At 48.3% G+C, this 15,964-nt stretch overlaps 1 protein-coding gene across 1 annotated transcript; it reads left to right on the top strand.

Moving 5' to 3' along the window:
• Positions 1–302: 302 nt before the first annotated feature.
• On the top strand, positions 303–15,713 carry LOC130198922 (microphthalmia-associated transcription factor-like). Its single transcript, XM_056422029.1, has 7 exons — positions 303–908; positions 3,483–3,581; positions 4,686–4,736; positions 6,024–6,180; positions 6,414–6,596; positions 13,227–13,335; positions 15,631–15,713. The coding sequence occupies exons 1-7, from the start codon at positions 787–789 to the stop codon at positions 15,711–15,713; spliced, it is 804 nt and encodes a 267-aa protein (XP_056278004.1). The 5' UTR covers positions 303–786.
• The last annotated feature ends 251 nt before the right edge of the window (positions 15,714–15,964 follow it).

Below are 15,964 nucleotides of genomic sequence, written 5' to 3'. Positions count from 1 at the left end.
AATTGATTGGACGGCTCTCCTGTCAGTCTGAGCTGCCGATCGGCTGACGTCACTTCAGATTTCCCCGCCACTGTCACTTCCCGTAACGATACACAAACAAGATGGCGTCACTCAGCAGCAGCAGCAGCAGCTCATTGGCTGTCAGCTAACGCAGCCGCAGTCATGTTGGCTGCGGTGAGAAGCCCCGCCTCCTGAGGGAGAGCGACACACAGAAACAGAACGAGTAGAAAGAATCCGACAGCATTTTATTAAATACGTTTAAAATGTCAATGAATTCCCAAATCATCTAATATATTGAATCTGTGTTCATCCGGAAATTAATGAATAACTCCTTATTCACTTATTATCTCATTAGCGTATCATATTTCAGCACTTAAACTATTTCTGCAAATTAAAATAAATACAAACAAATAATAATTTAGTTCCTTCACAATAAATAGTAATACATATTAGACAACAAAATACAATGAACCAGATTTATCATAGAGTACAAACAATATCTGAGATAATAAAAACAAGTTGTATCATATTAAATATGACATAATAAACATGTATTTGCTTTACTGTGAAACATGAGTTCTATCATCAGTGTTTATACTAGATGGATCAAAGTGCGTAACGCAGCAGCGTGTCCGGTCTGTGTGTCGTGTCTCTACGCGGCTCCCTGTCCGGTCAGCGCCAGAGGACTCGAACCTGTGACCGGACCGGTAATGGGAAGCATGCCGCGGTGACTCTCTGATCCTCCGGTGGCTGCTGGGTAATAAAGTGTCCGCGAAAACGTCTCTAATGTCGGCTGTCGGCTCGGACCAGAACCGGAACCGGACCGCAGAGCTGCAGGAGGCCGGGCTCCTCCAGCCGCAGACCGTGTTCGTCATCCTGGACTCGGCAGAAACTCTCAACCTGGTCCGGTGAGTCCGGAAGTTCTGGAGAAGCCCAACTCCATTCAGACATGCGTCTGTGTGACTCCGCGGTGCTCGGTGCTCGTTGCTCGCGTTGTTTTACGGGACTGAAGACATGAGTCCGATCTGTGGTGCCTTTGGGGGACATCGGCATATTAAGTATTCACCAGACTTCTTCAGCGTCTTCAAGGGTAGGCCTACACGTTTACACACTAAAGCAGTGTTGAGTTCAATGTCCCAGTTCAGTGTTGTGTTCAATGTCCCAGTTCAGTGTTGTGTTCAATGTCCCAGTTCAGTGTTGTGTTCAATGTCTCAGTTCAGTGTTGTGTTCAATGTCTCAGTTCAGTGTCTCAGTTGTGTTGTGTTCAATGTCTTAGTTTAGTGTTGTGATCAATGTCTCATTTTAGTGTTGTGTTCAATGTCTCAGTTCAGTGTCTCAGTTGTGTTGTGTTCAATGTCTTAGTTTAGTGTTGTGTTCAATGTCTTAGTTTTGTGTTGTGATCAATGTCTCATTTTAGTGTTGTGTTCAATGTCTCAGTTCAGTGTTGTGTTTAATATCTCAGTTCAGTGTCTCAGTTGTGTTGTGTTCAATGTCTTAGTTTAGTGTTGTGTTCAATGTCTTAGTTTTGTGTTGTGATCAATGTCTCATTTTAGTGTTGTGTTCAATGTCTCAGTTCAGTGTTGTGTTCAATGTCTCAATTCAGTGTTGTGTTTAATGTCTCAGTTCAGTGTCTCAGTTGTGTTGTGTTCAATGTCCTGGTTTAGTGTTGTGTTCAATGTCCTGGTTGTCTCTAATCTGCCCAGAGACAGAACATTTGACTCAAATCAATATTGATTAATAAGAAAATAGAGATTGTGATGAGATAATGGAACGCCTTGATCATCTCTCTCTTTCTCTCTCTCTCTCTCTTTCTCTGTCTCTGTCTCTATCTCTGTCTCTCTCCCTCCTCTTTCTCTGTCTCTTTCTTTTCATCTCAACAGGAAGTGGGAGGCGGTTTGTTTTTGTTGGTTTTCTTGTGTTCTTATCTCGAAACAAAAAGATGAATCTTTAACATTTAAAATCATAAATGTAACAGACACACACACACAGACACACACACACAGACAAACACACACACAGACACACACAGACACACACAGACAGACACACACACACACAGACAGACACAGACACACAGAGACACACAGACACACACAGACACACACAGACACACACACAGACACACGTCGTAGAGGAACCTATTGTTCTTCAAAGGATTATTCTCCGTTGTCGTGTTTGAACGTCGTCACCGTACGCCCCAGCAGACTGAAATTCCACATGCACAAGAAGACTGTCGAAATTTTTTAGATTATTGAGATTTCATATTTGTTCATAACAAATGTCTCTCTAGCGCCCCCTAGAGTGTTTGTACCCACGTGTTTTTCCGCCAAAGACGGATTGACTTGAAATTATGCATCCAGGTCCACTTGGACCTGCTCTACAAAATTGCCAATGTAACCCCTAAACTCCGCCGACTTAGATTTTCCGCCATTTAGAATTTTGTAAAAAACTGTTTTTTTGCACTTTTCTTCAATATGGTTGTTCCGATTCATACCAAAATTTCTGAGGTCCAATATTGGTTCATTTTAAAAGAATAATTTTAACAGATTGTTGATATCTCATTGCGTTCAGAGGATATGGACCAATGAACATCCAAGGGGTGTGGCCTAATATATAAAGACATCTAACTTCCAAATCACTTTGACTATCTTCACCAAATTGGTAGCCCATGTCCACAAGGACACCCTTAACCTACCTTAATTTTTTCATAATATTTGAACATTAGGGGGCGCTACAATCAATCCCTCAAAATATGCCTTTTTGGCCTTTTTTCATGTTTTTAGGGGTTGTTAAACAGTTAACTCCTCCTAGAGCTTAAACCCGATTCCTTCCAAACTTGGGCAGTATGTTCCTGAGACCTTTGTCTTGAAAAATCTTTGAAAGATTTTAAAAATATTAAAGTTTGTGCGTTCTCCGGACCGGCTAAGAAACACCATTCGCCATTAAAATGTAAGATGATGTAACTCGGCCATACATTATCCAACGTGCTCCATATTCCTCGTATGTCATCACATAGTGACCCTGAAGACATCCATATGCTAATTTAAAATTTGAGTCATCGCGCCACTTAGTGGCCAAAGCAAATCAGCCTAAAAAGCATCACATTCACATGTAATTTACATGACAAGGTCTAGACTTCACGTGGATACACATGACAAATGTATATGTTCAAATTGTCACAGCGCCCCCTGCTGGCTACACTGGACTCGTTCGAATCTGCTCCAAACTTCTCATGCTTCATAGAATTCACGGCCTGAGGATATCAACAAGCCTTTTTTCACTCAGTCAAAGCGCCACTAGGAACTAGCAAAGTAAAATGAGTGTCGCGTGACAAACGGTCAAACGCCCGAACGCCGTGCATGCGTTCTCGGCCGAGGGGGCCGGCGTCCGGCCGGCACCCCCGGCGTGCGAAGCAGGTAGAGGACCCGTTCATCGCTGCTTGCAGCTTTAATTATCTTTATGTCTCTCTCTCTCTGTCTCAGGGTGGAGTCTGGTATCGTCGCTGACATCGAGGTCGACAGTTTGGTTCCGTCTGACTGTGACACGTTCTACGAGATCAAGAGCCAGCCAATCAGCTTCAGGTATCACAGACTCCTCCCTCTCGAGCCTCTGATCCAACTCAAGCTGCCCCTTTAAGACCCTGTCCCTTTAAGACCCTGTCTCCTCTCCTTCCCTGAGAATAATGTAATCAAACTCCATCATTGATCACCGCCCTAACCCTAACCCCCCGCCAGACCCATGTAGACCACCGCGCCCCCCCCGCCAGACTCATGTAGACCACCACCCCCCCCTCCAGACCCATGTAGACCACGCCCCCTCCAGACCCATGAAGACCACCGCCCCCCACCAGACCCATGTAGACCACCCTCCCCTCCAGACCCATGTAGACCACCGCCCCTCCAGACCCATGAAGACCACCTCCCCCACCAGACCCATGTAGACCACCTCCCCCTCCAGACCCATGTAGACCACCCCCCTCCAGACCCATGTAGACCACCCTCCAGACCCATAGACCACCGCCCACCAGACCCATGTAGACTACCGCCCCCCTCCAGACCCATGTAGACCACGCCCCCTCCAGACCCATGTAGACCACCGCCCCCTCCAGACCCATGTAGACCGCCCCCCTCCAGACCCATGAAGACCACCGCCCCCCTCCAGACCCATAGACCACCCCACCCCCTCAGACCCATGTAGACCACGGCCCCTCCAGACCATGAGCCACCCCCTCCAGACCCATGTAGAGACCCCCCTCCAGACCCATGTAGATCACCCCCTCCAGACCCATATAGACCACCCCCACCCCCCGCCAGACCCATGTAGACCTCCGGCCCCCCCCAGACCATGTAGACCACCGCCCCCCAGACCCATAGACCACCGCCCCCTCAGACCCATGTATCACCCCTCCAGACCCATGTAGACCACCGCCCCTCAGACCATGTAGACCACCGCCCCCCTCAGACCCATATAGACCACCCCCTCCAGACCCATGTAGACCACCGCCCCTCCAGACCATGTAGACCACGCCCCCTCCAGACCCATGTAGACCACCGCCCCCTCCAGACCCATGTAGACCACCGCCCCCCCTCCAGACCCATGTAGACCACCGCCCCCCCTCCAGACCCATGTAGACCACCGCCCCCCCTCCAGTCCAGAACCACATGATGAGTCTGTTTTCTCTCTAGTTCGTCGACAGCAGCTTCCTCTTCATCATGTTCTTCCTCCCTGACATCCAGGTAACACAAGTACACACAAGTACACATGTACACAACTACACGAGTACAACGACACAAGTACAACTACACAAGTACAACTACACAACTACACGAGTACCACTACACAACTACACAAGTACAACTACACAAGTACAACTACAAGAGTACAACTACACAAGTACAACTACAAGAGTACAACTACACAACTACACGAGTACCACTACACAAGTACAAGTACAACTACACAAGTACAGTCATTGTATTATATTTGTTTGTGTGTGTGTGTATATCTACATATATATATACTTCATTTTGTATTTTATATTTTACTTGTATATATCTATATCTTTCATCCCTGTTTTTTATATTTATATTTCATTCTCGTGTGTTTAGTTTATTGGTGCTGCTACTGTGACGACAAATTTCCCCTTGGGGATTAATAAAGTATATATCTATCTATCCATCTATCCATCTATCTATCCATCTATCCATCTATCCATCCATCTATCTATCTATCCATCTTTCCATCCATCTATCTATCCATCTATCCATCCATCTATCTACAACTACACGAATACCACTACACAACTACATAAGTACAACTACACAAGTACAAGTACACAAGTACAACTACACAAGTACACGAGTACAACTACACAAGTACAACTATACAAGTACACGAGTACAACTACACAAGTACAACTACACAAGTACCACTACACAAGTACGCAAGTACAACTACACAAGTACACAAGTACAACTACACGAGTACAACTACACAAGTACCACTACAAGTGTTGTAACCACAGTATACAACACAACTACACAAGTACAAGTGCACTGCACAAGTACAACTACATAAGTACACAAGTACAACCACACAAGTACACAAGTACAACTACACAACTACAAGTACAACTACACAAGTACAACTACACATAACAAAGTACAACTACACACAAGTACAACTACACAAGTACCAACTTGGGCATACTAGTAGTACTACACGGCACGTACAAGTACAACTACACAAGTACACAAGTACAACTACACGAGTACAACTACACAACTACACAAGTACAACGACACAACTACACGAGTACAACTACACAAGTACACAAGTACAACTACACGAGTACAACTACACAAGTACAACTACACAAGTACAACCACACAAGTACACAAGTACAACTACACAACTACACAAGTACAACGACACAAGTACACAAGTACAACTACACAACAACACGAGTACAACTACACAACTACGTGACTACCAGATGAACTGCGCCTCCTCTCCTCCTGCAGGGTTCTGATGCGGCAGGATCTGATGCGACAGCAGGCCCTGGAGGAGGAGCAGAAGGAGGCGCAGCAGCTCCTCCTGCGCTCAGCAGACTCCTCCTCCCCCATCTTCCTGTCTTCCTCCTGCAGACCTCCTGCTCAGGTCCCTGTGGAGGTGCTGAAGGTATGAGGAGGAGCAGGAAGAGGAGGAGCAGGAGGAGGATGAAGAGAAAGAAAAAGAACAGGGGGAAAAGGAGGAGAAAGAGGAGGGGGAGGATAATAAGATGTAGGGAAGGAGGAGAAAGAGGAGGTTTAGATCCTTTCGGGTCCTGACTATAACCTTTATTTATCTCTCCTGACTCGGGTACATTTCCCATAATGCACCTGGGGAGCTGACCACGCCCCCTTGTCTCTCAGGTGCAGACTCACCTGGAGAACCCCACCAGGTATCACATCCAGCAGGCTCAGCGGCAGCAGGTGCGTCAGTACCTCTCTGACGCACAGACAGCCAATCAACACGCAGGACCGTCACCAAGCCACTCCCCCCACCTGGGCCCCGCCCCCAAACTACAGCCGCCAGACGCCTTCAGGAAAACAGAGGTAGTTATATATCTCTCTCTCTCTCTCTCTCTGTCTCTCTCTCTCTCTCTCCCTCTCTGTCTCGCTCTCTCTCTCGCTCTCTCTGTCTCTCTCTCTCTCTCTCTCTCCCTCTCTCTCTGGAGGGAGCTGCTCACGATCGAGAGCGTGGTGAGGGCAAATGTTTGGTAATCTTTCTCAAACTTTTCACATTTTGTCCTTCATATTTCACTGTGTGATTGAGTTGTTGTGTTTCTAGTGTCTGATTGTTGGTTTATTTGGGGGTTTATTGGTGTTTTGTGGAGATAACCGTGTTTCTGGTGTGAGATGGCGTCCTCTGAGACGCCCGTCTCGGGTCTTGGCGTCCGGATCGAGTCCGAGCTAAGTACCCCGTAGAGGAGGTTCTCCTGGCGGTGGGAGATGTTGTCGGACACGAGAACATCTCCGACGCCTCAGGTTGAACCGAGGCTGCTGGTGTTTTACGGAGGAGCGGTATGTGTCCGCTGATATCCAGCGTCCGCTGCCACGCTGAGCGTGTACCTGCAGGTGTCCCGCTGACGGTGCCCACAACCCGGGTCACCGTGTCCGGGGTCCCGCCGTTCATACTCCACTCCGTGTTGGAGAGCGAGCTGCAGAGCTTCGGGAAGCTCGCGAGCGGCTTCAGAACGATCGGTCTGGGGTGCAGACACCCTAAACTGAAACACGTAAAGTCCTTCTGGAGGCAGGTGTGAATGTTTCTGAACTGTCCGTCTCAGACGCTGGAGATCTCCTTCAGAGTGAAGCACAAGGCTCAGCACTACATGCTGTATGCTAGCACGGGTAGCATGAAGTGCTTTAGGTGTGGGGGACTGGGGCACAAGATTCAAGATTCAAGATGTTTTATTTGTCACATACACACACAGGGTGTGCAGTGAAATGAAAGTGGCAATGCTCAGCAGGAATGTGCAAGGGCAACAAGTACACACTATTTACAAATAAAAAACAACACAATATTTACAGTAAGTGTGTGTGTGTGTGTGTGCCTAAGAGGGGCAGTTGTGTGGGTCTATGTGGGGGTCCTGGTGAGGTCGGAGTTCACAATCCTGATGGCCTGAGGAAAGAAACTCCGTCTCAGTCTCTCTGTTCTTGCAGCGTGACGGAGGCGCCTGCCTGACCGCAGCAGCTGAAACAGTCTGTTGTTGGGGTGGTGAGGATCCTTCATGATCCTGCCGGCTCTGGTTCTGCACCTCCTGGTGTACAAGTCCTGCAGGGTGGGGAGTGTAGTACCAATAGTGCGTTCAGCCGAACCTACTCTCTCTGCAACCTTCCTGTCCTGAGCGGAGCAGTTGCCAAACCAGGCTGTGATGCTTCCTGTCAGGACGCCTCTACAGCTCCAGAGTAGAAGGACTGAAGGATCCTCTGGGAAACTTTAAATTTCCTCAGCTGCCTGAGGTGGTAGAGGCGCTGCCTTGCCTTTCTCACCAGAGTGTCTGTGTTTGTTGACCATGTCAGATCCTCGGTGATGTGGACTCCCAGGTATTTATACCGCTCACCCTCTCCACAGTAGTCCCGTTAATCCCCAGTGGTGAGTACGTCCTCTGTTGTTGTACCCTCCTAAAGTCCACAATCAGCTCCTTAGTTTTGGTGACATTCATGATGAGGCTGTTGTCCTGGCACCAGAGTGACAGATCAGCAACTTCCTCCAGGTAGGCCTTCTCGTGGTTGTCGGAGATCAGGCCCACCACCACTGTGTCATCCGCAAACTTGATGATGGTGTTGGAGCTGAACCTGGCCACACAGTCATGTGTGTACAGGGAGTACAGTAGGGGCTGAGGGCAACCCTGCGGGTATCCTGTGTTCAGGGTGAGGGATTTGGAGGTGTGTCTGCCCACCCTGACCACCTGTGGCCTGGCGGTCAGGAAGTCCAGGATCCAAGCACACAGGGGTGTTCAGTCCCAGCTCAATCAGCTTGCCGGCCAGTCTGGAGGGGACTATGGTGTTGAAAGCTGAACTATAATCAATGAACAGCAGTCTCACATAGCCCCCCCTCTGGCTGTCCAGATGAGAGAGTGTGGTGTGCAGTACCTGGGAGACAGCATCATCTGTGGATCTGTTTGGGCGATAAGCAAACTGCAGCGGGTCCATGGAGGAAGGGAGGAAGGCGCAGATGTAGTCCTTTATCAGCCTCTCAAAGCATTTCAAGCGCGACAGCTGTCCTCGCGAGCCGGCCGGAGGGAACCCCAAGCCGGGGGACGCACCGGCGGAGAAGCGGGCCGCCTGGGCTCCGCGGAGCGGCGGCGAGGCCCCGGTGGGCGAGGCTCTGCCCACTGGGCGGAGGAGGGGCAGAGCGACAGTCAGGCCGGGGAGCAGAGTGCTGATTCAGCTGAAGGAAATATTAACGAGGAGATTTCAGCTGTTCAGAATACAACAGGAGAGGGAAAACAGATGGAGGATTTACTGACAGGAGCAGAGGAAGGGAGGAAAGGAAGGGGACCAACAAAAGGAAAAAAGGTGAAGGTAGCACTGAGAGGAGAAGAGGAAAGAGAGAAAAGAGCGGTCACTGAAGAAATGATAAAACAGAAAAGACTTGACATTGTTTTCCTGCAGGAAACACATAGTGACCAACATAATGAGACAGACTGGGGCTTGTGGTGGAGGGGCCAGTATGTCCTGTCTCATGGGACCAACCTGTCTGCAGGTGGAGCCGTTCTGTTCACACCTGGGCTGGATGTCAACATCATCTCCTCCACAGAGATGGTGAAAGGAAGAGCTCTGGTGGTCAGAGCCACCATACAGAGCGTTCCTTTTGTTTTTATTAACATCTATGCTCCAAACCAGGGCTCGCACAGGACGGACGTCTTCCACCAGCTGAGAGATGTCCTGCAGCAGTGTGACCAGAACCAGTGTGTAGTGATGGGGGGGGACTGGAACTGTACCATAGATCCTCTAGTGGACAGGAGAGGAACCTCCAGTCATCTAACACCTTGTCACAGGTGATTGCAGAGTCAGGTGTAGTGGACGTCTGGAGGGTCAAACACCCCAAGGCCAGGCAGTACACGTGGGTGAAGGTGTTGGATGGAACCATCAGGGCAGCCAGGCTAGACCGGGTTTACATCTCGACTAGTTTTAGCAACCGGTTATTGTCCAGTCACATTTACCCAGAAGGCTTCACCGACCATCACTTGGTCACTGTAGATGTGCACACCGCACCAACCACCAAGGGTAGCTCTTACTGGCATTTTAACATTCAGGTGCTTCAGGACAGTGTTTTCTGTCAAAAGTTTGAGGTTTTCTGGGAGATCTGGAGAGGAAGGAAGGGTGACTTTGAGTCCCTGAGTCAGTGGTGGGATGTAGGGAAGGCACATATACGTGTCTTTGTTCAACAATACACTCGTCACACTACAGGGAAAGTCAAAAGGCTCATTGAGGATCTAGGAAATGAGATCAGGGATTTGGAGCACAGTCTCCTCACTCACACCAGGACAGACACACACCGGCTTCAGCAGAAGAAACAACAACTAGGTTCATTTTTACGTGAACGAGCTAAGGGAGCCTCGGTCAGGTCGAGGTTCACCAGTGTTAGGGACATGGATGCTCCTACTTCCTACTTCTTCAATCTGGAGAAGTCCGTCTCTCGGACCAAACAAATGGTTTCTCTCCGCCTCCCTGATGGTGAGATGACGACTGACCCGGTTGAGATGAGACAGCAGTAAGTTTCAGCGCCTCTTCAAGAAGGAGGACAGCCACAAAGAGAGCGTTGACGAGCTGCTTCAGGACCTTCCTCAGCTGGGCCCGAGGAGAGCTGCCCTCGATGCCAGCATCTCCCTGGAGGAGCTGACCGCTGCTGTGGGTCAGATGGCTGCTGGGAGAGCTCCTGGACTGGACGGGCTGCCTGCAGACTTCTACAAGCACTTCTGGAAGTGTTTGGGAGCCGACCTGTGGAGGTGCTGCAGAGTGTTCATAGACAGGCCTGTTACCCACAACATGTCGACATGCAGTGCTGTCACTGCTACCAAAGAAAGGGACTTGTCCTGTTGAAGAACTGGAGACCGGTGGCGCTGTTATGCACAGACTATAAACTTCTTTCCAAGGTGCTCGCCAACCGTCTGAAAAACTTTCTACAGACTATAATCCAGAGGGACCAGTCTTACTGCATCGGACAGATCCATCATGGACAATATTTTTCTCATGAGAGACTTATTAAGTGTTTGTAAACTGTATGATATTGATGTGGGTGTAATATCCTTAGATCAAGAAAAGGCCTTTGATCGTGTTGATCATGGTTCTCTTTTTCCCACTTTAAGGGCTTTTGGTTTTGGTGAAGGGTTTGTGTCTCTTTGGGTTTAATGTCCAGGAGGCTTGGTGCCTGGTGAAGGTGGGGTGCGCTGAGCTGTCCAGTTCAGGTCCAGAGAGGTATTAGACAGGGATGTCCTATCTCTGGACAGCTCTATGCTATTGCCATTGAACCTCTTCTGAACAGACTGAGATCCCGCTGTCAGGCCTCTTGTTACCGGGCTACCTCATCGCCCTCGCTCGTGGTGTCAGCATACGCTGACGATGTTAATGTGCTCGTCAAAGACCAGAGGGATGTCGATGTTCTGGGGAGCAGTTTACTTTTGTTTGAGAGGGCATCTTCAGCAAAGGTAAACTGGGGGAAGAGCGAAGCTTTGCAGGTTGGGCAGTGGGTAGGCAAGGAAACACCAAAGCTACCAGGCAACCTCAGATGGGGAAGGCAGGGCTTGAAGGTTTTAGGTGTTTTTTTGGGAACAGAGGAGTTTCAAACACAGAACTGGGAGGGTGCTATGGATAGAGTCTGTACTAGACTGTCGAAATGGAAATGGCTGCTGCCGCAGCTCTCTTACAGGGGGAGGGTCCTAATCGTAAATAACTTGGTTGCCTCGACCCTTTGGCACCGATTTGTAGTTCTTCCTCCACGACAGGCCCTGATCCAAAGGATCCAAAAGGCAGTTGTGGATTTCTTCTGGTCCGGACTTCACTGGCTGAGAGCTGCGGTGCTGTACCTGCCGGTCCAGGAAGGAGGACAGGGCCTTGTGGACATTGCATCGCGCATCAGAGCTTTCAGATTGCAGACGGCTCAGAGGCTACTGTCCAGCTCTGGCCTGCCATGGACCGATGCTGCCTGTGTGCTGCTGAGAAAGGCTGGACGTTTAGGGTATGATAAACACCTGTTCCTGCTTCAGCCCCACTCAGTGGATTTAACTGGCCTGACCCCGTTCTACCAGTCTGTCTTACAGGCATGGCAGGTTTTTACAGTCCACAGGAGAGCTGTGATGACACCAGGGATGTGGCTCTTTGAGCAGCTACGTCTCATCCCAAGCCCTGACGTCGGTCAGCCTGAGATCTAGACTGAGAGAGGCCGGCTGTGTGAAGCTGGGTCATCTCATGAAGACCTCCATCCCTCAGCAGAATCCGGTCCAGCAGGCTGCTGCTCAGGCTGGTGGAGGAGGTCTCTGCTTCTCTGCCAGAAGCCCTTAGAGCATTTGTTGAGGACCCCACTATATTCAACCAATGGGATGATGAGTGTGAGTATGTCTTCCCACCTCTGGCGGTCTGTCCTGCGGTTGGACAGTGGAAGGAGGAGGAGGACATCTTGCTGTCCCTGAAGACACCTCAGTTGGGGGAGTTTGAGTCTCTAGGGAGGAAAGCAGTGTACCAGATCTCTGTGAAGGTTTCTAACCTGCGTTCTCTGGAGGGTGTGAGGGTGTCGACGTGGACAGGTTTCTTTGGCAGGGGATCCTCCCCAGGGGGCAGTTGGCGGTCCCTGTACAAACCCCCTGTAGATAAAAGGACAGGAGACCTCCAGTGGAGGATTGTACATGGGGCCAAAGCTACGAACCGGTATCTGGTGCACCTGGATCCGGGCTCAGGAGACGGCTGTCCTTTCTGCTCTCAGGCAGAAACGATCCACCACTTGTTTGTGGAGTGCTCCAGACTGGTCAGACTTTTCAGTCGCCTGCAGGCATGGTATCAGGGCTTAGGGGAACTTTTCTCTTCGCCTTTTTATTTATGGTCCTAACTATTCCCAAAAACAAAAATGTGCACACACTAATCAATTTCCTCTCAGGACTGGCCAAACTGGCAATTTGAAATCCAGGAAACCCGTCAGAGGTTCAGGGTCAGAAGACGCAAGTCTGATGCTGACGGGGCTCCTGACCGCTCGGCTCAGGGGGGAGTTTGGTTTTTACAAACTAACAAATAAAACAGAACTGTTTGTGACATGTTGGGCGCTAAAGGACGTCCTGTGTTCAGTTAGAGGAGACGCTCTGTTTTTGAACTTATGAGTTGTTGTTCCTTACTAACGTTTTCTTGTTGATGTTTGTTTATTTGTATTTGCATTATTTAGTTTTGTAATTTTTTGATGAACAGTATAACTGTAACCTGAAATGAATGGAAAATAAAGACACCTAGACAATCAATCTGTCTCTCTCTCTCTCTGTCTGACTCTCTCTGACTCTCTCTCTGTCAATTACTTTATCATTTTGTCTTTTTTCTTTAATCTTTATCTCTAAAACATATTAAAGAAGCGATAAGAATATCAATGAGAGTCGATCAGGTCTCTAACGGTGACGTGTGCTGGAGGAGAGGAACCTAAAAATAACTTATTGATGTGGCCACTTCATTGAGATGACCCTCTGATCTGATTGGTTCATTCAGATGGAAGACACCGTCATCGATGACGTCATCAGCCTGGAGTCGAGCCTGAATGACGAGTTTCTGACACTGATTGAGTCTGGATTACAGCTCGCCAACACGGTAAGAACAGGCAAGAAACAGAGAGGAAACAGACAGGAAACACACAGGAAACAGACAGGAAACACACATGAAACACACAGGAAACACACAGGAAACACACAGGAAACAGACAGGAAACACACATGAAACACACAGGAAACAGACAGGAAACACACAGGAAACACACATGAAACACACAGGAAACACACAGGAAACAGACAGGAAACAGACATGAAACACAGGAAACATACAGGAAACATACATAAAACATACAGGAAACATACAGAAAACATACAGGAAACATACAGGAAACATACAGAAAACACACATGAAACACACAGGAAACATACAGGAAACACACAGGAAACAGACAGGAAACACACATGAAACAGACAGGAAACACACATGAAACAGACAGGAAACACACAGGAAACATACAGGAAACACACAGGAAACAGACAGGAAACACACAGGAAACAGACAGGAAACACACATGAAACACACAGGAAACAGACAGGAAACACACATGAAACACACAGGAAACAGACATGAAACACACAGGAAACATACACACAGGAAACACATAGGAAACGCACAGGAAACACACATGAAACACACAGGAAACATACACATAGGAAACGCACAGGAAACATACAGGAAAAACACAGGAAACAGACAGGAAACATACAGGAAACGCACAGGAAACGCACAGGAAACATACAGGAAACACACAGGAAACAAAGATTAAAAATATAGCTCTCGTCATACGGCCAGTTAACAGATTCTCCGTACAATGGTTCAATGGTTCTGGACCTCCTGTAGCCAGACGGGTCTGATGGGTCTGTTGGGTCTGTTGGGCCTGTAGGGTCTGTTGGCAGGGTTTTTCCTGCATAGAGAAAATGTGGGCGTGGGCCTAAGCCGTTTTCCCGAGCGCCTAAGGCAAAAAAAAGTCTGCGATGGAAAAAATAAATAAAATGTGTTCATCACGTCAGCGAATATGTTCTCAAGAGTATGTTTCAAGTCGTCTCCAGCCGAACCCTCGTTCTGTTTGGATCAATAGTCATGGAGTTGATCAGCGTGTCTTCTTGTCTGATCAATGCTGTGAGGTGAATGGACAGAGCGGCCGGCTGCTGGTCCCTCACCAGCCCACCTGCACCAACACACCTGGACTCTTGTCAAGAGGGATGCACCGATCTGATCGGCCGATATTCCCATTATCGGTTTTGATCGGCGTTCTCAAATCGGCCGATCAGATGACGTAACATCTGCGAGAAAAACTATCAGAGACGTTTCAATTGCGGCGCAACGGAAACGATGCGTCCGGCGAGGGCCGCAGAGTGAGAGGTCAGAGGTCAGAGGGGATCCTCACCACCGAGCGGCGTCCCCGTCCCCCGAGTTGAATCTCTGGGTCGACTCAGCCGACTCACATGTTCGCCCTAGAGATGCTCACGGTAAACGCATTCCATCGGGAGTGAGAGGGTTTGATCAAGTTAGCGGATTTATGTGACAACATCCGGTTTTGCAAAGTTAGCGGAAAGAACCACGTGAAACATCCGTTTATCAAAATATGATGTCGACAAATCATACACTAACATATACAAGTAAACAATGAACTGATTTTGTATCTTTAGAGATCGTTTCTGAGATTTAGCTTAAATTATGCTAACATTAAAACATTTTTACTGGACCAAGGAAGAGTTTATAAAAATAAGTCAGACTTTTCTATGTTAAAAAAAGTCCTGTATATAGATTTCCCCAAGAGTTCCAGGAAATGAATGATGCAGATGTGTTCCATACATATCTGAAATCCCCTACAATAGCAATCAAACAATTTTAATGTATCAATTAGGAAAATTTTCAAAGTAAAAGTCCTAGATGTTTAAAGAAATCTGTAATTTCTTTAATGTTTGAGGTGCTTTATATATGTATTTCCTCATAGTCCTCATAGCAATAATGCTACACAATAAATAGAATGCTTCAATCGACACCGTGATCGGTGATCGGTATTATCGGATCGGCAGATACTGATTTCAGTGATCGGCACCCAAAAACCTGATCGGTGCATCTCTAATTGTCAATCTATTAGCCTATCGATTTTAGCAAAATGATTTCCTCAAGCATTGCCTCCATTATTTATGGGGGAAAAGAATAAAAATACATAGATGTCTGCTAATTACGGTGATATGGCAAAACAGACCGTGCGCGGGTCTGATGGGTCTGTGGGTCTGTAGGGTCTGTGGGTCTGTTGGATCTGTAGGGTCTGTGGGTCTGTTGGGTCTGTAGGGTCTGTGGGTCTGATAAGTCTGTTGGGTCTGTGGGTCTGTAGGGTCTGTGGGTCTGATGGGTCTGTTGGGGGGTGTTCGGGCCCTGCTGGTTCTGTTGGGTCTCCTGGTGGACTACATGTCCTGATGGGCTGTCCTGAGATGAACTGTGCAGTCTCCATAATGTGAGTGAGGACGCTCTCCACCGTCCTTCAGTAGAGGTTGCTGAGCATTGTGGGAGGACGGCCACATGTCCTCAGCCTCCTCAGGTTGTCTCTGCTGGGCCTCTGTAATGCTGTGCAGAGCGTGGTGAGACCAGGTTGTGAGTTCTGAGGAGCTTAGAGGTTCTGACCCGTTTCACCTGTGTCTCACCTCGTAGTGTGTGCTGCACCTTCTCCT

This window comes from Pseudoliparis swirei, chromosome 9, assembly GCF_029220125.1.
Source record: "Pseudoliparis swirei isolate HS2019 ecotype Mariana Trench chromosome 9, NWPU_hadal_v1, whole genome shotgun sequence".
NCBI lineage: Eukaryota > Metazoa > Chordata > Actinopteri > Perciformes > Liparidae > Pseudoliparis > Pseudoliparis swirei.
This window is presented reverse-complemented; position numbering and strand designations above follow the sequence as displayed.